At 41.5% G+C, this 21,832-nt stretch overlaps 1 protein-coding gene across 2 annotated transcripts; it reads right to left on the bottom strand.

Annotated features, from left to right (window-relative positions):
- Positions 1-260: 260 nt before the first annotated feature.
- Positions 261-5,143, bottom strand: MCL1 (MCL1 apoptosis regulator, BCL2 family member). Of its 2 annotated transcripts, XM_021004549.2 has the most exons (3): positions 4,347-5,141; positions 3,627-3,874; positions 261-3,389 (listed from the first exon to the last, which is right to left on the bottom strand). In XM_021004549.2, exons 1-3 carry the CDS (start codon positions 5,047-5,049, stop codon positions 3,273-3,275), a joined length of 1,068 nt encoding a protein of 355 aa, XP_020860208.1. In that variant the 5' UTR covers positions 5,050-5,141; the 3' UTR covers positions 261-3,272. The 2 variants fall into 2 exon arrangements, with proteins under 2 accessions (XP_020860208.1, XP_020860213.1); XM_021004554.2 differs by lacking the exon at positions 3,627-3,874 and having other exon boundaries at positions 4,347-5,143.
- Positions 5,144-21,832: the final 16,689 nt, after the last annotated feature.

Below are 21,832 nucleotides of genomic sequence, written 5' to 3'. Positions count from 1 at the left end.
ACTCCAAATCCAGTACTTTGAAACAAATGGTATTTCTACATATAAAAGTATCCTGAAAGACTCCCACATTGTAAGGGCTTGGGTTAACAATGTAATTAACTGAGAACAAAAATTATGAGCAGGTGTGTGTGTCCCCGCGTGTGAGGCAACAAGAGATTTATGACGATCTTTCCATCTGCTCAGCCATCTGACCTCTCTGAGGGGAAGGGAGGTAAAGAGGGCAGGATACAAAGTCGAACCTCAGAGATGACCCACACACCTTTAATTTAAATAAAAGATTTATTATCCTTTTCTCAGAAAAAAACAGGAAGTTAAGAAAACAAACGAGATTTTATAACCTGTGTATTTTGCCATTGGTCCTCACCCTCCCTGGCTCACCTCTTCAAGAGGAGCATCAGGCAGGGCGTACACTCCCCAGACACAGGATTTGTAGGGAAGCCTAGACCAGGGATTTCAACCGATTTCCCTGAGTGAAGCAGAAGAAAATGATACATGCGGTTCCTCGGAGCATCCCTTGCGCCACCACCCCTTCCCTTTTCGTCTCAGGACTGGAATCAATTATGTAAGAGTGGCCAGTCCTTTAACGCACTGAGGTTCTTTTCTTCTCCCTACACTTCCTCAGGAGCGCATTCCCCTCTTCCCCCTCCCCCAAACCCTAACTCTTCTCATCCCACAAACCAAATTCTCCGATCTGAGGTCTCAGACTCTACCAATAGAATCCCTTCATAATGATCTGGAAGTCAAGATCTTTATGAGGAGCTCCACTGTTGGTTTATTGGGTGACACCCTTTTTGTGCCTTAATTTCCCCAGCTGTAAAATGGGGTAGAATTTCTCTTGCCCCTTTCATGTGGATTTTGAAGCTATAAAAACTATATAAAGTGCTTTTAGTTCCTCCGATATGTATGATATAAATAAGCGGAATTATGATTAAGAATGAGAAACACAACTAGGGCAAAAACAGCTCCAGCATTAGGCCTCATGGCTTAGAGATGAGCAGGCAGGTCATTCTTCCCTACTACATTCTTACTCAAACTTGATGTATGCTTATTTTAGCTACACAAAGTCCACAGACTAAAGGTCTAATTCAATGGCAACAATGTGGCAGTTTTTCAGATTAAACCAGCTCCACAGCCAAGTTATTTTCAAACAGGTCAATAACTGTTAGGTAGCTCTGTGAGGTTTAACACTTTTATACAAACCCAACTCACCACTTTAAAAGGTTTAAGTGCCCCCAGTGAAAAACAATCCAGAAAGGTGACAAAGTGATTCAGCCATTCACCTTCTAAAGGACTTTGGAGACACACCCTCCCCCACCCAAAAGGCCATTTGTAGAAGACACCACACAGCAAGATCTTTTCCCCTTTCTCTGAAAAGCCCAAACAGCAAAGGGACTTTCAAAGAAAAAATCAATCAAAACACAGGTTTAGCAAAAGGGCACCAGCGCAAGACTTTCCCATCCCTGCAGACACAGGCACCAAGCCCAAAGTCTCTATCCAATAGAACACTGGGAGACAAGAAGGTTCACAACTCTGAGAAGGGGGTGCAGGGACCATCTGAGGTCACCTGAGTCTACAGAGCCACATTCTGAAAGGAGAAGGAAGAGTAACAGCGATTGGTCCCACAGTTACTTATAGAAGGGCTGGAGCTAGAGGAAACAAATGTTTGAAAAGAAAGAGTAATTTGGGAGAAAAATGGAAAGCAAGTCTGCTATCCAGACAGAGGCCAAAGCTGAGTGTCTTTGGCCAAGAGTTTGGGAATCATTGCAATAGCAAATTCTGAACAATATAGAAACACTTGTTTTATTGACAGACTAGGCCTTACCCTGTATTTGACAAGCAAGCCTAATAATAGCACCATGGTTAGCATTTATCTTTCTTTACATTTACTTGCAGTTTTTTAGAGCAAACAAGGTTATGTTTGCTTCAGGTGGATGACTTCCTACACAAAGTCTGCTACAGAAATTTAGGTGAAAAGTGTGAGAAAGTTCTGGAAAATAAAACTAAGCCCACAAACTAAACTGTATTAATAACATGAAGAGTCAGATGGCAGTGACTCAAAAACGGAGAACTCAAACTGAATGTATGTGCATGATGGCATGAACACAAAAGCCATTATTTGTAAAAAAAACAAACAAAAATAACTCAATGCAAGTTCTAAAAATTACTTTGGCTCAATTGTTAAGAAGCTGCACGACTCAATCTTTTCATGTACTACACTTTTCCTCCCCCAATCCCAGATCCCTTCAAAGAATAAGCCCTATCCACAAGGAAAATAACACAAAGGTAGTTTTAAAAACTGATTCATAACTGTGTAGCCTTTGAATACATCACAAGTTGGCTCTGAATACCAAAAATATGGGACTGGTTAAGATCAGAAATGTTACACAGAAGACAAGGGTTCTAAATCACCTGGCTAAACAAATTACAAATTTTAGAAGGTAGGAGAAAGAACCCTAAACACAGAATCTTTCCTTACAACATTTCAAGGAAATAAATTTCTGTAAAAATATATACAAATTTTTACAGATATAAACACATTTACAATTTTTTTTGTTCTTTTTTTTGGGGGAAGGCTCTAAAAAGTTTGTCTATACAACAGTTAATTTCTGTACTGTAACTCATCCATAAGTATCACCAGAGTAATAAACTCACTCAACACCATGCCAAAAAAAGAAAGAAAGAAAAAAAAGAGATTGAGCGAGCAGGTAGGTATACCTGGGTACACTTGGAATTTGCCTCCCACCTTGAGCCACACCACTTTCACTGTGATACTTTAAAGAAGATTCCGGTCATAGTTATATAAAGCAGAACTTAGGCCCATGGCATTGTTAGTGCTTTTTTCATCCTGTGAAACTAGCGAATTCAAGAGAGATTTCTCAAACAGTTCTATGACTAGGAAGTCTACGGACCACTGTTATTTGTGAAGGAAGAAAGTTCTCTCAACCCTATCACTAAATCTCTTCCTGGTCTTCCCCCAAGATCTGCCTGTTGCTGAGACAGACAAGTTTGCTTCTTTCAGATGGCTGTTCTTCTAGGAAGCAGGGCACATTTTCCACTAGTATTTATTCTTATCCAAGTCCCCTTCTGCCTCTACCCAAGAGGTAGAATACCACTTCCTTTTCCTGCTAGTACTCAGTGCTCTAGAAGGATTCTTGGATGTTCTAGCCTGGGTGGCTTGATGTCCAGCTTCATAAATACTTCTAATTTCACAGCAGAAGTGTGCAGTTTTGGTGCCTGGAGTTGGTTACAAGTCATTTATTGCACTTACAAGGCTATCTTATTAGATATGCCAAACCAGCTCCTACTCCAGCAACACCGGCAAAGGCGAGCAGCACATTTCTGATGCCACCTTCTAGGTCCTCTACATGAAAGAATTCCACAAACCCCTCCTAGAAAAGAGAAAGATAAAACAAAAAACAAATTTTGAAGAGGACTCTCACTGGCTCAGAACATGATTCGCCAAGAGGATGCACGTGACAGTGAAAGAGCCTCATCAGTTAGACTCCTATCTAAGAAATCAACATTCTACACCTAGGGGAGTGCCTGAGACTACAAGGGGGCAATTACCTTCCCCACCCCCCCTTCCCTTTCCTCCATTCTGCAGTGACCCTTGGCTTCAGACTTACCCAGCCCTTTTGCTTAATGAGCCAGTCCCTTTTTGTCTTGACCAGTACATCTGCTAGGTTTTCTGCTAGTGGGTCTATGCAACTTTCCTGGTTTATGCTCTTCAAGTGCTTTGCCACAAAGGCACCGAAAGAAATGAGAGTCACAATCCGGCCCCAGTTTGTTACTCCATCACTGAACACACAAGTTACCACTCGAGACACAGCTTTAATATCCTCTTCGTTCTTGATGTCCAGTTTCCGAAGCATGCCTAAAAGAAAAAGGGAGGGTCACCGACTTGCATCACTTCTGCCTCTAAGAGCACTGTCTTTTTTTGTATCCCCTCCACTTAGCGCAGTGCCCGGCACATAGTAGGTGCTTCCTAAATGTTTACTGATTGATGGACTTTTATCTTTTTCTAAGGTCCTCGAGGGCAAGGGCTGTCTTTGGCCTCTTTTTGTCTCCCCAGGGCTTGGCACAGTGCCTGGCAGATAATAGGCGCTTAATAAATGCTTATTGATTGATCGACAGCCCCCCCCCCACTTCCCAGGTATCTTCTTCGGCCAGAATTCGTCTGGACCCAATTCGAGGCCTCCCCCTCCATCCTTCCCCCCACGATGGGCTTCCCAACCGTTCGGGGCTCTCAGGAGCAGAGTCGCCATGTCTGCTAGCACAAAGCGGCCGCGCATGCACAAAGGTGGGCCCCGAACCCGGCGGGGGCGGGAGCGAGCGAGGCCACCCACCTTGGAAAGCCGTCTCGTGGTTGCGCTGGACGCCGTCCGCCACGCGCCGCAGGGTCTCCAGGGCCTTCCCGCTGCGCAGGGGCTTGGCGTCCTTGGAGCCGGCCGCCTGCTCGCGCAGGTACCGGGTGATCAGCTCCAAGGACTGCTCGTACAGCTCGTCTTCCTCCTCCTCGGCCGAGGGCGGAGTCGAGGGCAGCGAGCCGTGGGAGCCGCTCGAGGTGTCCCCGCCCTCTCGAGCCAGGGTCAGGGCCAGCAGCGACCGGCGGGCGGGCCGCTTCCCAGGGGGCTCGGGCTCGTAGCCGTCCAGCTCGTCCTCGGGGGACATGACGGCGTCCGCGGCCCCGGCGGCGGGCAAGGAGAGGCGGCAGCTCCGCGAGAATAACAACGGTCCCGGCGTGGTGGCGGTGACGTCGGGAACCTCCGCGCCAATGAGCGCAGTCCGCGGGACCCCCCGGGCGCCCGGCACCAGGTCCGGGAGACTCGCGCCGCCGCTTCCGCCAATTAACCCCGCTCCCGCCACCGCCGCCGCTGACGTCGTCGTCGTCCCCGCTTCCACTTGCCCGCCGTCGCACCGCGGCGCCGAACTCTCCACGGTCGTTCCTTTGCCAGGAGCCAGCAGGGGCGCGCCGGACGGGGGAGCGCCGGCCCCGCCACAGTACAGGTTGAGGCCGATGACGGCGTTCTTCTTAAAAGGGCCTAACATCTTCACCAGCTGCCGCCGCGGTCGCAAAGTCCGGGAGGCACAGAGGTCCGCGCTGCGAGGAAGCGGAAGTGAGGAGTGGGAGCGGCGTCTGCGGATCACGGTTATATCAAGCGTCACCAGAGCGTCAGCGTGTGGCGGGAGGGAGCGGAAGGGGAGGAGAGCCGCGAGGGGGCGGAGTTCCGGCGGCTCCCCCCCCCCCGCACAGCCGGCGGTTTGCGGCAAAGGCCAGACACGCAGAGCACGTCGGAGGCGGCTCCAGGCGCTCGGGAGGACGGCGACGATTGGTCTCTGGCTTCTGAGCCCCGCCTCACCCCGGGGAATGAATTAGGAACCTGGCTGTCCCCACGTTGGGCCCGGTTATGTAATCGGTTACCACAGAAATTCCGAGGTGTCTTTGTTTTCTGGCTCATTTTACGGGATTTTCCGACGGCAAACAGGTCCCCAGGCTACCCCCCCCCCCCGCTGTCTGGAGCCCACCCGCCACGTGATCCGGCCTTCTCCCTTCTTGTGCCTCAGCTTTCCCACTGCCAAGGCAGCTTTCAAAGTCCGGGATCTGGATTAGTCGGGGATGGGGATTCGGAGACTGGAGACGTGGAAGGACTCGCGGGGACCCAGGCTTGCCTCCATGGAACGATCAAGCATCAGATGTGGCCTTCAGTAGTTTAGTAGACATCTAATCTAGTCCATGAACCCGGGTATGAGTTCAAATCCTGCCTCTGATGCTTACTTCAGTGACCTTGATCGAGTCACTTAACCTCTGTTTTTACCCAAAATTAGGCAGTTGGACTAGATGGCCTCTAATGCCCTTTCTAGTTCTATGATCCCATGATCAATTTTGACAAATAATATAAATAATACCAAATTATCTTAATAGCTATTGCTTTATATTATGGTTTGAGGTGCGGTAATACTAACTAGTCTCCCTTTATTTCTATTTTTTCCCCATTATTTCCTTTGAAATTATTTACTTTTTGTTCTTCTAAATGAATTTTATTATTCTGTCTAGTTCTTTAAAGAAACTTCTGAGTAATTTGATTGGTATAGCAGCAAATCTTAAATTAATTTAGGCATTGTCATTTTTATTATATTGGCATAGACCAACCATTAATATTGAATCTTTCCACTTAAATCATTTATTTCTATGAAAACTGTTTTGTAGTTGTACTTATATAAGCCATGAACATGTTAGTTTAAGTTTGTAGGTTGATTCTCAGATATCTACTTTATGCATTTTCTAGTTATTTTAAATGTAATTTTTTTCTATTTTTTGGGTCAATATTGTATAGGAAAGCTAATAATTTTGAGGATTTATTTTGTCTTGCTGTTTTATTGCAATTATTAGTCACCTTGATTAGTTTCTTTGCTGATTCTCTGGTGTTTTGTTTTGGTTTTTTTTGGTTAGGCAATGGGGTTAAGTGACTTGCCCAGGGTCACACAGCTAGTAAGTGTCATGCGTCTGAGGCCAGATTTGAACTCAGGTCCTCCTGACTTCAAGGCCGGGGCTCTATCCACTGTGCCACCTAGCTGCCCCTTGGTGTTTTCTTTTTAAAATATATCTTCTTGATATCTTTTCTTGCTCACATTTCCCCTTGTATCCCCTCCTCCCCTCTCTTCACTCTATGAAGTATCCCTTATAAAAATAATTTTTAAAAAGTTGAAAGAGAAAAAAGTTAAGCAAAACCAATTAACATAAATTGGACAATTACATGTACATCCACAGACCCTCCTTTTCAAAAGAGGAAGGGTAAATCAGTCAGGAAAGCATTATTAAGGACCTACTGTGTGTAGGTCACTGAGGATACAAAGAAAGGCAAAAGATAGTTTCTGCTCGTAAGGGGCTCACTATCCAGTGGGAGGAGACATGAAAAAAAGCATGTTGTTGTGTTGTTGCTGGGTCTCCATGACCCCGTGGAGCATAACTCTCTACTATAGTCTGTCCAAGATCATGTTTGTTGTTTCCATGACACTATCCATCTCTTGTATTCAGTCTTTTCCAGTAGGTCTCAACTTCTCATCATCTACCCAAAACATCTTATTTTCTTTCTTTCCTTATCTCTTCCCATAAAATCTATGCCTAATTGTATATCATCAGATAATGTCCCTACATGGGTGGAGGGAGCTAAGTGGCTCACTGGATAGAGAGTTGGGCCTGAAATCAGGAAGACAAATTCAAATCTAGCTTCAGCAGCTTACTAGCTGTGTGACCCTGGGCAGGTCATTTTACCCTGTAAGGAAATAGCAAACCACTCCAGTATCTTTGCCAAGAAAACCCCAAATATGTCAGAGAGAGTCGGACGCAATTGAACAACAACAGATCAGGACTTTAGAAAACCTTCTTTGTTATTGAGAAGAATTTTTGTAGCATCGGTATTAATTATTCTATTGGGGATACAAAGGGAATACAGAGGTAGATAGAATATGTCCTCCTGTCTGCCTGTCCTCTGGATAGGAAACTCCCTCCCCTGTAGTGGGAGGTGGTCCCAAATACAATATTATATAATATACATATATACATAATATTATATATGTATATAATAGAATTCACTTGTAAATCCATATGGACCAGGATTTTTTTCTTTGATTTAGTGTTGTTTTGTCAAATTGTATTATTTATAATTATCTATTTCCTTTAAAGATTTATTTTTGCCTACATTTGGTATAACAGTCTTGATAATTCTCATTATTTTCTCTATTGTGACTTTTTGATCTTCATAATGTGATTTTCCTTTCTACTTTAAAAAAAACCAAGTTAGCTAATGGCTTGTTGATTTTATTATTCTTTTAAAAAAACCCTTTGTTTTGCCCATTAATTAATCAGTTTATCTATTCTATAGTTTAAATGTTTATTCTTTTGTGTTTGTTTTGGGAGTGATTTTGTATTTTTTAAAAACTGTCTGCTAAGTTCATGACCTGCTTTTTTTAGTTTGTTTTCAAATATATTTTCAAAGATGGAATTTTTCCTCTGAGGACTATTTTAGCTGCATCCTATCAGTTTTGATATGTTGACTCATTTTCTTTATCTATTATTTCTGTCGTTTGTCCTTTGACATTTATTATCCTGGATATCATTACTTAGTTTCCTTATAAGTCTGTATTTTAATTATCAGTTATTTTTTATTGCTTTGTGATTTGTAAAGGGCATTTGCCTTTTTAAATTTATTTCTTTGTGCCCTAGGACATGATGAATTTTTAAAGGTACTGTATGATGTTGAGACTATGCATATTGTATATTCACAGTCAGAATTCTCTAATATTCTCAGTCAGAACTTGCCATAGAAATTTAATTTCAGATATACAGTTTTTCCAACATTCTATTTAGCTGTTTTCCTTTTTCATCTTTCAGTTAAATGTATTTGGGAAAGAGGACTGTTAAAGTTTCCTATAATTATCAGTGTTGTAGTTTCCTAAGTTTTTTCTTTATTATCTTAGATCCATATCATTTGATGCATATTTAAAAGAATGATATTGTTTCATTGACTGTAATGCCTGTAAGCATAATGAAGTTTCCTAGTTTGTCTCTCTTGACTTTGTCAACTTTTATTGTTTCCTTTTCTAAAATCTTGATTGCAACTAATGCTTTTGGGAATTGCCTGAAGCATAACTTTTATTCTGGCTTCTCATTTTTAATTTCTTTGTATCCTTTGCTTTAAATGTGTTTTTGATACAATAAATTGTTAGACTTTGTTTTCTTATTCATCCTGCCATTCCCTTTCATCTTAGTGGGGAATTTAATGCATTCATGTATAGGATGGTAAAAGCTGTTAAATTTGTGTTTTCTGTCTTCATTCTTTTATATTAATCCCCACTCCCACCCCCGTTAAGTCACTGACTTGCCACAGTTTTTCTATCCTGCTTCCTCTTTCCCCTCCCCACAACCTTATTAACCTGCCCGGGCCCAAAGTCCTTGAGTTTAATTTCAGACTTTGGCTTTTTTTTTTTAACCTTTCCCCTCCCCAGTCCAGATAAGATTAAAAACAAACAAAACAAACCAAAACAGTCCTCCTTGCTTATTCCCACTCTCAGAGTTTTAGTAATATTCCTTTTCTGAGAAGTGTTCATTCATCCCCTTTATTTCTTTTCCCTTCCAGTCTATTTAAGAATATAATTTCTCATTCAGGTGCTTTGTTCTTACAGGTTCTTTCTTTGTCTTCATACCAGCTCTGGCTTCTACAAGATGAAAGCCTTGCTGTCTTCTCTATCTTCTCATTCAGTTTTGGATATTACCCACACTTTTCCTCATTTCTCTCTTTTTAAGGGTTGTCTGCTGAGGATCTTCAATTCCAGACACAATCACTCACTGAGGAGGCAGTGTGGCCTGGAAGAAGATGCTTTCCTTCTCTGTGCCCTTTTGTTTACCACCTGCCCACCCCAAGGCCCATACATTTATCTCCCTCTGAATCCATGTTCTTCTGTCCACCTGTCCACTGCATAGGAAGCTCCTTCCCCTGTAGTGAGAGGTGGTTCCTCGACTCAGAGAAGGTGTCCTGAAGTGCCCATGGTCTCCCAACGAAACCAGCTGCAAAGCCCCAATCAGAGACGCATAAACATACAGGCACACACATACTCTCTCTCTCTCACTTTCTCTTCCAGAGAATGTGCAGGGATGTCTCTGAGCATTCTCCATGGATGAGACCCAATTCCCTCTCACCTCCTCTATGTCCTACCCACCATCCCTTGCTCTTTCTCTGTTCTACAAAATCTTCACATCCCTTATACTTATACTTCAAGAGAGACCGAAGAATGCACATAGCTTATTTTTCCCTTTCAAGCCAAAACTAAGGAAGAGAATGCTTGTTTAACATCTCTCACCTTCACCCCATCCTATGGATTCATTAATGAGAGAACAATAAATATTTATGTCCTCCTCTGGACTTAAACTCCTCACCTCTTTGCTCTCTCTTCCCCACCATCCTTTTGCTCATTAGTGCTCTCTTGTTGTGGCTAACCAGTGGGAGGGTTATTTCTTAAGGTGGGCATGTCTAGTCCTAGAATCATAAAAGTATTGACTTACTTGCTGAGCTTTTTCTTGTTAACTGCTCTTATTTACCTTTCCTCTGTTTCTTTTGTTTGATATGTTTGCATGTCAGATACCCTGTTCACTCCTAGTTTCTTTTGCAGAAAGAATTCAAATTCCTCCCTTTTGATAAATGTCCTTTTTTTCCCCCATAACTGATTGGACTCAGCTTTGTAGGACATGTCATTTTTGGGTGAAAACTTGATCTGCTTAATTCTTGTGAAGATCATATTTCAATCACATATTTGATTTTTCATAAACAAGAAGTTAGCTTCAGTGATTTGGCATAATTTTCTAAAGGACCTTCTCCTGCCTTTGACATTAAATAGTTTGAAGTTTTATCACTGTGTTTCTTAGTTAAGTTTGAGTTGAGTTCTCTGCTGCGTACTATAGAATCTATTAATCCTGTACTTTGCCTTCTCCAGTATTTCTGGATAGTTTTCTTACATTAAATATTACAGAAGTAGACACAGAATAACAGTAGAGAACTAGCCAGTATCAGTCAGACAGACTGAGATTCAAGTTCTACCACTCACTGGTCCTGGCTGTGTGACCCTGTGACCTCTTAGTGTCCTGGGCAACAACACTCCAAGACTGTAAGCTGCCAAGTACCCTTTTCCATTGAAATTATATTTGGACCTCTCATCCAGGGAAACCCTAGAAACTTCAGTATCTGACTTATTTTGAAAATCTCCCCAGCTTATGTCCCAGTCTGAGGAAAGCCGGGAAACTTACGTATCTGGCTTGGTTTGCTTTCTAGAAAAGGCCCTTAGATTTATTTCCTACAAGCATTCATGCTAACAAAACAGAAAATGTATAAAAGGTTTTCTCTATAGAACCAAAAAATAGAAAGACTTCATTCTTGAGTTCATAAATAATAAAGAAAACTTCCATTTCCATGGGGGCCTCTTCAGGGCTTCGGACTTTCATGCCAATACAGATCCTGAATTAAGAGAGTGCTGTTAGACCCCCCCCATCTGACACCTTACCTCTCAATCTCTAAGTCTCTGGCAAAGATCATTCCACATCATCTTGGGATCTGTGATGGATATGAGTCGCCTTCAGAGGAGGCCCCCTGCTGGCTTCCATAACTGGATTATAAGATCCTTGCATACCCTGTATTTGGCACAGTGTCCTATATGCAGTGTTTAGCATAGTTCCCAACACAAAATTATCACTTATTAAATACTTGGTTGACCAACAGAACTTAAATTGTGAAACTTGTTACATAGGAGATGAAAATATTTGTTATGTAGGAGATGAAAATTTAAGCCTTCCCAAAAGGCTTAACTTATGATAGATCTGTTTCAGTACTTCAGTCTGATCTTTTGAATGCAGTTAGACTTTCCCAGGTGTACAACCTGTACCTTACCCATGCTTTGCCATCCTTTGAGATTCCTGTTGATGTCCTCTTGTGGCAGAAGCAAAGGTTTGTTCACCCTGTTGGAAGCCTTTCTCTAGCCATCAACCTCTTATCTCTCCCCCTCAATACATAATCAGCCATCCTCATTTTTCAGTCATACAACTTCTGCATCTCCTATGCGTGCAGATCTCTTGGTGATTTCCTGTAGACTGATTATGGCCTCCTTGTACCTCTTTGTTGCCCTGTGGGTCAAATGCAGTCTTGATATTTTAAGGATTTTGGGATTCCATGTTTCTAAGCTGTACAGCATCATCAGAAGAATATGTGTTAAAAAGATAGATTTGCGTGTTAGAGAGCAGCTGGGGATAACTGAAAGCACTAGAGCTTCCTAAATGCGTTCCAAACTGCGCTCTTCCTCCTGTTCCATTCTGTGCCCTTCTATTCAGTTCCCTGTCCAAGACAGATGTACTAATAAACTGTCAGACTCATCTCATTGTCATTGTCATGAATTTAGGATCATAGAGTTAGAGCTGGAAAAGGCCTTTGGGGTCATCTGGACCACATCATTCATTTTACAGATGAGGAAACTAAGACCCCGAAAAATTAAGTGATTTGTCTGGGATCACAAATGTAAGTGGTATATATGTATGTAATATACATATATGCATATGTAACACACATATGTGTAAAGTACTTTGTAAATCTTAAAGTACCATGTAAATTATTAATAATATTATTACTAAGTGGAGAGCCTGGATTTGAACCCAGATCCTCTGATTCCAAAGCCATTTTTCATTTCACTCTTCCATTCTGCCTTTCATGTGGGGTGGAGACCCTGTAGTGCTCCTGGGCTTTATGTAGTCAGCACAGTGTCACCTGTAAACAGGAGTATCTGGAGAACCTCAGCCTCAACACAGCCATTTGGCTTCTGCACTGGCCATTCTCTATGACAGAGGTAAACACTGTTGGCAAGTATACACCTTCCCTCCCCCCATTTTATATTGTATTTGACGTTGATAAATAGAAGATTATTGAACAAAGTTATCTCTGTGGTGCATCTGTCTAGGAATCTTTTATAGTCTTAATATAAACATAAGACATTTTGTTGGAAGAACATCTTTAAAGCCTCATTTTGCTTTACTGAGTCTTTTTTTTGGGGGAGGTTAGTCAATAAACAAAATTCGATCTTGTTTTGTCTGTACCTTTCAGTCAATCAAATTACTGGTGAGATGTATGTTTTAGAAAATGAAAAAACCTGTCTCCTCCTAGTTTCATTAAGGATGCCCTCAAATTATTCTCATAAAATTTTAAAGATATGATTACATTTTCTTGATACTATTACCGTTCATGATTTTCCCCAATTGTTTAGATTATCTTTTAGATAGCTTGACAGTTGATCCTTCTCTGTCTTAATGTTGTATGGTGGTGATTCATGAAATAACTGTAGTTTCAGAAGAAATAAAGTTAAAAGGTCAAATAATCCATTTGAGTCACTGCAAGGGCAAAGGAGAGGTGTATGGTGGGTGGAGTAGATTGCTAGATATTAACAAAGAAGAATTATGTAGAAGCAAAGGATGATGTCATGAAAAGGCATGACTGGAAAAAATGGACTGGTTATATGGCGATAGCAAGACACAACTTGTGTTAACAGTCTTTGTGCTCTTTTAGTGTTCATGCTATGTCAAGAGATCTGGACCATGTTCTCTCCCACAAAACATCCCCCGATACATCCAAAACCCTAAACTTTTAAGGACCTCTCTGGAAGATTTGTAAGCAGACCTGGATAAGAGTTACAAGATGAAAAGGAGTAGATAGATTTGTGATCTGGAGTACCCACATCAGATATATTGGAGTAAGCAGATGGTCTAGTCTTGCTGCCCATCCTGGCTTCTTTTTCTTAAATGTCATTTCTGTGTCTAATACTTCAAGGACTTAGATATTAGTCCAGCTCTGATGATTCCATTGTCCTAAATCACGAAAACAGGCTATTATAGACATGCTGGCAGGTTCATTCTATTTTTCATCTGTTTGTTTTTTTCCTGATTTCATTTCTAAATGCTCTCCAGATTCATTCTATACCAAACAATTCTGATATATTATGAGATGTTATTGCTCATAATCTTTCACCAACATCTCCGTAAGGCCTACAAATTACTTTATGTTATAATCTGATGTGCCTCGATGACCATATGACAAGGTGATCAATATTTGCTGGCTGATATGATTTCTGGCCTTTTTTGCCAACCTTGTGGTGATGGTTATAGCACAATGGTTAAGAGTAGGGAATAGTTATTAGCCATATTAATTTCCGTGTGTTCTCAAGACTAAATTACATCTACTACCAGCCTAAATGTAGCCTAGTGCCTCTGATCTTTCTTTTAATCTTTGTGTAGAGACTTGAGCATACAGCAAATGATTCATAGGAGACAGAGGGAACAGAAATGTTGAGCATTTCCACCAGAAGTAAAGGGAGTTGGTGGGTAGCAATTCTTTCTCCTGACAGTGTCTGGACTAGTTCCTTTTTCACTTTATGTACAATACACTATGTGATCACAACATTCTAAGAGTTTAAATCTATGCACATCATGGGAAGTGACCTGAGAGGTTAGAAGATTCCTGTAAGGTAGCAGCTCTGAGATAGTGAATTTTGTATTTTAACATTTGAGCAATATCTCATTTCTTCTCCTAAAGTGGAACCTGGCCAGTGAGAGTTTAAGATGAACCCTGCTGCTTAGAATCAAATGCTGAAGAAAAGTATGTCAAGGGTTAGGGGAATGGGACCATTTGTAGGCTTGAGCAATCTGTGGTGGCCAGCAAGTATGTGCTAGAGTGACTGAAAAAGCCTGGACTGGTGTCTTCTAATATAGCAATATAGCACTAGGCTAATTAAAACCCTTCGCTGGATAATTAATGTAGTGACATGCTGTTTCTATGTGTGCTTAAGGAAGACAGTACTGAACCAAAAAGATCACATGGGTATGGAAAAACCTCATCAACCACTAAATTGGTCAGAAGGGAATATATTCTTTAGTCTTTATAATCCATTAAAAAAAGAATAATGCAAAATGATCCTTAATCTTGTTTCCCCCTACTACTTCGTTAGTGACAATGACCAGAGCCATGGAAAATGAGATAGAGAGAGAATGCTAAAAATCACCATAGATTTTAGACAATCTATTACTTTTACTGCTGATACCCTAAATGTGAGATCCTTGTCCAATGACCAGTGCAATAAAATATCGAAGGAAAATAATTACATCCATGTGGACATTCTATTAATAAATGAAACTATATATATATATATATATATATATATATATATATATGTATGTATGTATGTATGTATATATAGCCTAAACACAAAGAAAATACCATGAAGATAATTGTAGTTTTTATAGCAAATAGCTGTTGTAGAAATGAGAAAGTATAAAAAGTCTGTGAAGAACTTAAAATCCTGCAAATCACATCAATATATACACTGATGCTTGGTGATTTCAATATGATGGTAGATATAGGAAAGGGCAGCAAGATGTGCTAAAATACTGTTTAGGATTAAGTAATAGGAAGACAAAGGTCTTTTGACTATTCAGAAGCTTCCTGCCTAGGTATCATCAATTCATTTTTCTTTTTTCTTTTTTTTGGCTAGGCAATGGGGTTAAGTGACTTGCCCAGGGTCACACAGCTAGTAAGTATTATGTGTCTGAGGCTGGATTTGAACTCAGGTCCTCCTGAATCCAGGGCCGGTGCTCTATCCACTGCACCACCTAGCTGCCCCATCAATTCATTTTTCTAGGAAGGAGCTAGAAAGTGCTAGATGTGGTAAGTACTAAACAACTGATAGTATCCTAACAGACAGGAAATGACTGGTTAAACATGTGGGAGCCATTCTGGAATTAGCTGGCTATGTTGGGTCATTCTATTATCTCACTGGAGCAAAGGTCAGAAATCAGCATTAAACTAGGTCAAATGTTAACAATAACAAAACCTTCCCTTGCCTTGCCTTCCCTTTCCTTTTCTTTCCCATTCCTTTTCCCCCTTCCCTTTCTACTGTCAAGATATTAGGAGACACCCTGTTTTCCAAGCTAAGGTCCAGCAAGCAAGCTGTACCCTGAGCCTGGCATAACAACAATCCTTTGTGTTCACCCTCTAGATGATTTCAGCCACAGCAAAACTCCAGAGTTGTTTCAAACAATTATTACATTGCTTTGACCAGCACCAGGTGTTGGATCAGCTCGGATAAATACCTGCCATATCCAAGTTCTGGTCATGAAGCCCTACTATGAATCAAACTTGTCACATTGTTGCTGTTACCATTCATTGTCAAGGTTACATCTCGTTGAGCAGCCACCAGTATAAGGACTGAGATTTGGACACACTAAAGCAGGGTCCCCCCACTAGGGGCAGAGCCCCGGCATGTATGCCTATATCCCTCCTTGCTTGCAAGCCATTTCTCTCACTTTGAAATTAAACTTCTGATTAATTCCTGACTCTCTTGTCTCTAGTCTGCTCTGTTCAGCTCCAACCATCCACAGGTTAGAGGCCAGTTCAGTATAGTTGATACTATAAACATTTATAAAGCAGTGTGGGAAATAAAGAATTTGTAAAAGATTCATGTAGCTTAATAGATAAAACAAACATTTATGGTGTCCTTTAATATACAGAGTGTAACTCATATTAACTTGCATGATAAAAATTTTTTTGAGGGGGCTGGGATGTATGGAGCTGTGATTTCATTGTTGTAAGAAACTCATAGTGAGGAAATTCCTTCTACCAGTGCAGATCAACAACTGTTCTGCAGTCTGAGGTCTTAGAACATTTCCTAAGGCACTACAAGGTTAGGTAACATGTCCAGGGTCACACAATCATACAGAGGACTCAAACCTAGGTCTTCCTAATTCCAAGGCCAGCTCCCAATTCACTATACTAAGCTGCCTCTTTCAACTTTATTGCGTGTGTGTGTGTGTGTGTGTGTGTGTGTGTGTGTGTGAAAAACACACCTGAGGTTGGCTTTTACCACAGGTGGAGCGTCAGAGAAGACTTCATGGAGGACGGTATTAAGATTTCAAGAAGTGGCATCAAACCCAAATGCAAACAGAAGCCAGTAACCTGTATGTAAAGATACCTCTAGGCCATATAATAACTTAGTTTTAAAATATGATATTGTCTATATTTATTATGTATTTATTTTATTAAATATTTCCCAATTACATTTTAATCTGGCTTAAGTGCATGTTTGACACCTTTACTTTAAAGGATGGGTAGGAATTCACTAAGTGAGGAAGGGGAGAGAGTACATTCCAGGCATAAGGGACAGAATGAACAAAGGTTGGGGGGGAGATCACAAAACATACTCAGGAGGCAGAAACTAGAAAAGTATGAGTATAGTGTCTATGTGTGGAGAATAATAAAAGATGACTGGTGAGATAGGAATTCTAGATTTAGAGGTCTTCAAATGTCAAAGGTCAGAAGAGCGACATGAAAGAACTGGATTTGTAATTAGAGGATCTGGGTTCAAACTGTGGCTCTTTCACTTAAATTTGCTATGCACTAGTCACTTCATATCTAGGCCTTAATTTCTCCATCTAGGAGATGAACACCAGGTTGAACTAGATATTCTGTAAGGACCCTTTAATTTTAAATTCCATAATCCTATGCATAAGAAAGATTATTCTAGGAGCTATATGAGACTATATCTGAGCAGTGAGACAATATAGTTATGGTGACCATCTTTTTAGAACCACAAATTATAACGCATGCGTGGTCTGGCAAAGCAAATTCATTTTTGCAAAGTTTCATTAAAATCACATTTTCTTATCTCAAAAGTTGGAAGTGTCCCAGAAAATCTAAGGTGTATAGTTGCTTTAGATGTGACTGATCCCTATGAATCATGGTGGTAGAAGGAGCAGAGAATTTATTCACCAAATCCTAAAACATGAAAATTAGGGGATACTCCTTGAAACTCAAAATAGATTTTAGGGCAAGGAAAGGTCATCCTTTACACAGCAGAACTCTGCCCCATCAAGTATTAATAGACTCAAAACAGAAATAGTAAACAAGCATTCTTTGACAGGCATTCCAAGATCAGAACTGACTACAAATGCAATTTTTTTCAGTTTAGCACACAGTATGATGGTTTCAGATTCCTTCATTATCATCAGCTTTAAGCTATACCTAGTGAGCCTCTAGCACAAGGTTTATGTGTCTGAATTAAAATGGAAGATGCCACATTTAGAAAAGGAAATGGTGGTCACCAAAAGCCAGCACAGACAAATCATCCAGAATGGGCCATGCCAAACTAACTCTTTGTCAGAGTTATGTTATAAATATAGTTTTTCTGCATTTTGACAAGTGATTTGACAGTTTCTGGATGACCACTTTCTGGGTATGTTGTAGAGGGGATTTCTAGGTGCAAGCTGGACTAAATGACTTCTGGGATCCCTTCTACTTCTGTTATTGATTTCTGCCTATCAAAACCCTACTCCTTCAAGGCCCAGCCCAAATGCCACCTTTTTCTCTAAGCCTTCTCTTACTGTGGATAGACTTTCAAGTACTGCATAAACAGCTCTCTTTGCCCCTGTGGGAAGTAACCTTTCCCTTTTGCTGCCACAGTCCTCTGAATCTCTGTTACAGCACTTATCACATGCTGGTCAGTATTCTATTCATGTGTGTAACTTTGGGTTTTGTTTTCTTTCATTGGCACAGGAAAACTTCCTCCATCAGTGTGGACCAGCCCCTGCTTGGAGTCTTTGAGAGTTGCCCTGAGTGGGGGGATATTGGGAGGATAAGAGATTGCACAAGGTCACACAAACTGTGTCAGAGGTAAGGCTGAACGTGAAGCTGCTCTCCCTAGCCACAATGCCATGGTGCCTCTCCCTGTGATTTCTGCCTGTAGATTATATGCTACAAGACAGGGACTGTACTGTTCACCTTTGCATCTCCCAGAGTGCCACTAAGAAAATGTCTAATTGAATTAAATGGTCAGAGACAGACTACTAGACTGGAGGGACCATTGGTTTGATCCAGTATGGTAATTTTTATGGTCTCATTATTCTTCCTATTAAGGATGTCCATCAATATGACTATTTCAAAACTGGTATGTCATCAGAAGCTTTGGGGGGTTAAATATGCCTAGGAGGGTTATCACTGGCTTTCTCTTGCTAATTAATTAACATGTTAATTAAGCAACCTGTCTGTGGGCAGTGCCCTGCAGGATAGGTTGAGGGCAGAGGAAGAAGGAGGGAAGTAGGAAAAGAGGAAACAGCATCTTTGCCTAACAGATCTCTGTGTAATAGTGGAAATAGGGTGCACAGATGAAAAACACATAAGATTTGCAAAGGAATAGAAGTAAAAATTAATATCATCAAGGTAACCTGGATAATTCCAGAAAGAATCCAGAGCAACCAACTAACTAGAACCAGGAAAGAGCTGGTTTGCAATAGGAAGGGTGAGAGTAGAGAGGCCTCTTCAGAGGGAGCAGGAGTCCAAAGGACTTCTCACCCTTTATGGACCCATCTCTCTACTCCTAGAGATTCTGAATTATCCTTAGGACAAAACACCATTTCGGCAGCATAAAAAAATCCTTTCAGGCCACTTACTGCACCCATCTTTATTTTCCACCACTAAGAAAAACCTCACAAAAATTAATGGGAAGAAAAGCACAGCTTTTGATGAGAGCCACTAATGAACTATAATGAAGGGAAGGGCCACAGAAAACTGACACTGTCCAATTTGCTGGGTAGCTGACAAAGGCCTCGCTGGGTAGGACCTCACTGAACCATGTGGAGCCATGTCATCATGAGGAAGAGATAGAAATGCCAGAAAAAAGTAAAAAGGAAGAAAGAACCCAGGGAAAGCTCTGGAAAGGGCAGGGGGATTTAGCCTCAAGCAGAGCCTAGGATTTAAATCCTGCCCATGACACTAGTTGTATGAGCGGGATTACAAATCTCTTGGCCTCTCTGACTCATTTTTCTCAGCTGTAAAAGGAGGATAATAAAACCTGTAATACTCTCCTCACAGGATTGTTGTAAGGATTGAATGAGATAATGTAAATGTGGGCCTTAAAGCCCACACAAGTGTCAGCTATCATTATTATAGTTTTTGATAATGAGAATTGTTAAGATCTGGCCTTTCAAGGTCATAACTGAGTTTCTGGAGCATTATAAGGCCTCTCATCCATCATCTCTGCTGCTCATGTTAGGAGTAAATGAAGCTGGCAAAAGCCTAGGCTGCAAGAGAGAGCCAGTGATAGCCCCCAAGCATATTTCACCCCTCAAAGCTTCTGATGACACTGCAGTTTTGAAATAGTGCTGTTATTTCTGAGAACTTACTTCACATCCTACAGAATCGGAAATGAGGAAAAACTTCAGGCCCATCTAACCGACACTTCCCCCTCAGGCTTGCTGACTGAGCATTCTTAGGTTCCCTACTCCTAAACACAGTAACCTTGCTAGTGCTGCCAATCACCAGCTGCAAAGGAGGCTAGAATTGGTTTTAGTCTTTTCACCAACATATTCCATGAGGCCCTGGGTTTACGTTCCCATTTTTTGGTACTTCATTTTTTCCCCTCACCTATTCCACTAAAGAGTTTTGGTGCCAAAAAAGCACAAGGAAAGAGCCCAGGGTAACTAAGCGTCCACTCCCGCCCCCACCCTCCCAGGAGGCTCCCTCACTGGGCTCTTCTCCACAACTTGTTTGAGCAGCAAACACTTCCTGCTGCAGCCAAACTGATCTTGTTTTGCACCAAACACACTGGACCCATTCCCACTCACCCTAGCATTTAAGACCATTCTTTCTGCCTAGAATTTCTTGCTCCCCTTCTAAGTCATGCTCTTCTTTCAAAAGCCTAGTTCTATTCTCACCTTCTCTATGAAGTCTTTTAGCATTTGGCATATGCTGTCTTGTATCATTACTAAATTCAAAAAATTCCATTTATTAAACATGTATTAAGCATCTGGGCAGCTAGTTATCAAAGTGGATAGAGCACTGGGCCTAGAGTCTGGAAAACTCATCTTCATTAGTTCAAATCTAGTCCCAAACACTTCCTAGCTGTGTGCCCCTAGGCAAGTCACTTAACCTTGTGTGCCTTAGTTTCCATATCTGTAAAATGAGCTGGAAAAGAAAATGGCAAATCACTCTAGTACTTTTGCCAAAACTCCAAATGGGGTCATGAAGAGTCAGAATAGACTGAAACGACTCAACAACATTAAACACCTACTGTATGTAAAGACATGGTTGCTGCTTTCAAGGATTCAATGCAGAATCTAATAGAGGAATACAATAAATACACAAATATTTCAAGAATTTGTGATTGATATTGGAAATCACAGTCCCTCATATACCTTTGTTAGACAATCTTTAAATAGCTGCTTTGGCAGAAGAAATTCAACCCATGATGGCTAGCTCTTGTAGGATGAGCCTCTCTACACCTAGTTAGGCTGGTCCAGGGAAAAGTTGTATAGTCTGTCACCAGGCCCATGTGGGAAAACCTCCCAGGTTGACAGAATCTGCTACAGACTGGGCTCCACTGACTTAGGTCTTAAGAAAACTCAGGGCCAACTTGAGAATGAGGCATACAAAATACTGTTGGAGTTGTCCTTTTGTGTACATGTGTTTTACCCACTAGACTGCTGAGGGAGGGAGACGGCCTTGTTCTGCTAGACCTCAGGGGGCTGAACTTGGCCAGTGAGTGGCAGATGCAAAGAGAAAGATTTATATTGATTAGAGGAAAAAAAATACTGACAAAGAAAGCTTCCTCAAAGGGAACAGCCTGCCCAGGGGAGGTGGTAGGTTTCCCCTCACTAAAAGTCTTCCAGCAAAGGCCAGATGACTACTTGTTGAAGGCATGGTCAAAGGTGAGCTCGGTCAGTGACTGTATCCCTTGGCCTGGGTGGCCTCTGAGGTCCCTTCCACCTCTCAAAGGCACCAGTGCAATTTAGCATTAGTCTGTCTATGGAGACGCCCTTGCAGAAAGGAGATGCTCAGTCGGAGTGAGTTGATGACGATGACCTTTCATTGCTGCTACTCCCTGGGAAGGGGTGTGGAGGGGAGTCCTCCTCACTAAAGAACTTTCTATAAACCCTTTCAGTGTCCACTACAGTACAATTATCCATTGAGTCCAAACACACAAACTTTTACAGCATGAGGTGACTTTTGGTTACGAATGACACATGAATTAGACATGTTACAGATATAAAGTTTCAAGTTACTTAATGAGCACTGTTTTCTTTTCTAGGTATCTGGCTGGTCCTCTAGCTCCAAACCTAGTGACTCCTAGTTACCAGAGGTTAGTGACTACTAGTTTATCCTACTTTCCCCACCCAGACTCAGGTCAACTATGTTGTTTAGTTCCTTTGGTCTGAATTGAAGCCATGTCCAATTTTGTCCAGGCCCTAGGTCCAGCTCCCAGG

This window comes from Phascolarctos cinereus, unplaced genomic scaffold (genome assembly GCF_003287225.1).
Source record: "Phascolarctos cinereus isolate Bilbo 61053 unplaced genomic scaffold, phaCin_HiC Scaffold_5;HRSCAF=322, whole genome shotgun sequence".
NCBI classification, from domain to species: domain Eukaryota; kingdom Metazoa; phylum Chordata; class Mammalia; order Diprotodontia; family Phascolarctidae; genus Phascolarctos; species Phascolarctos cinereus.
The sequence above is the reverse complement of the archived record's forward strand: the minus strand, read 5'-3'. Positions and strand labels throughout refer to the sequence as shown.

Bases quoted from the DNA above. Each gene is read 5' to 3' on its own strand.
- MCL1 (XM_021004549.2), bottom strand. From the start codon at position 5,049: ATGTTAGGCCCTTTTAAGAAGAACGCCGTCATCGGCCTCAACCTGTAC. The intron at 3,875-4,346 runs GTGGGTGGCCTC...TTTTTCTTTTAG, and splicing joins CCACGAGACGGCTTTCCAAG to GCATGCTTCGGAAACTGGAC. The intron at 3,390-3,626 runs GTAAGTCTGAAG...TCTCTTTTCTAG, and splicing joins TCATTAAGCAAAAGGGCTGG to GAGGGGTTTGTGGAATTCTT.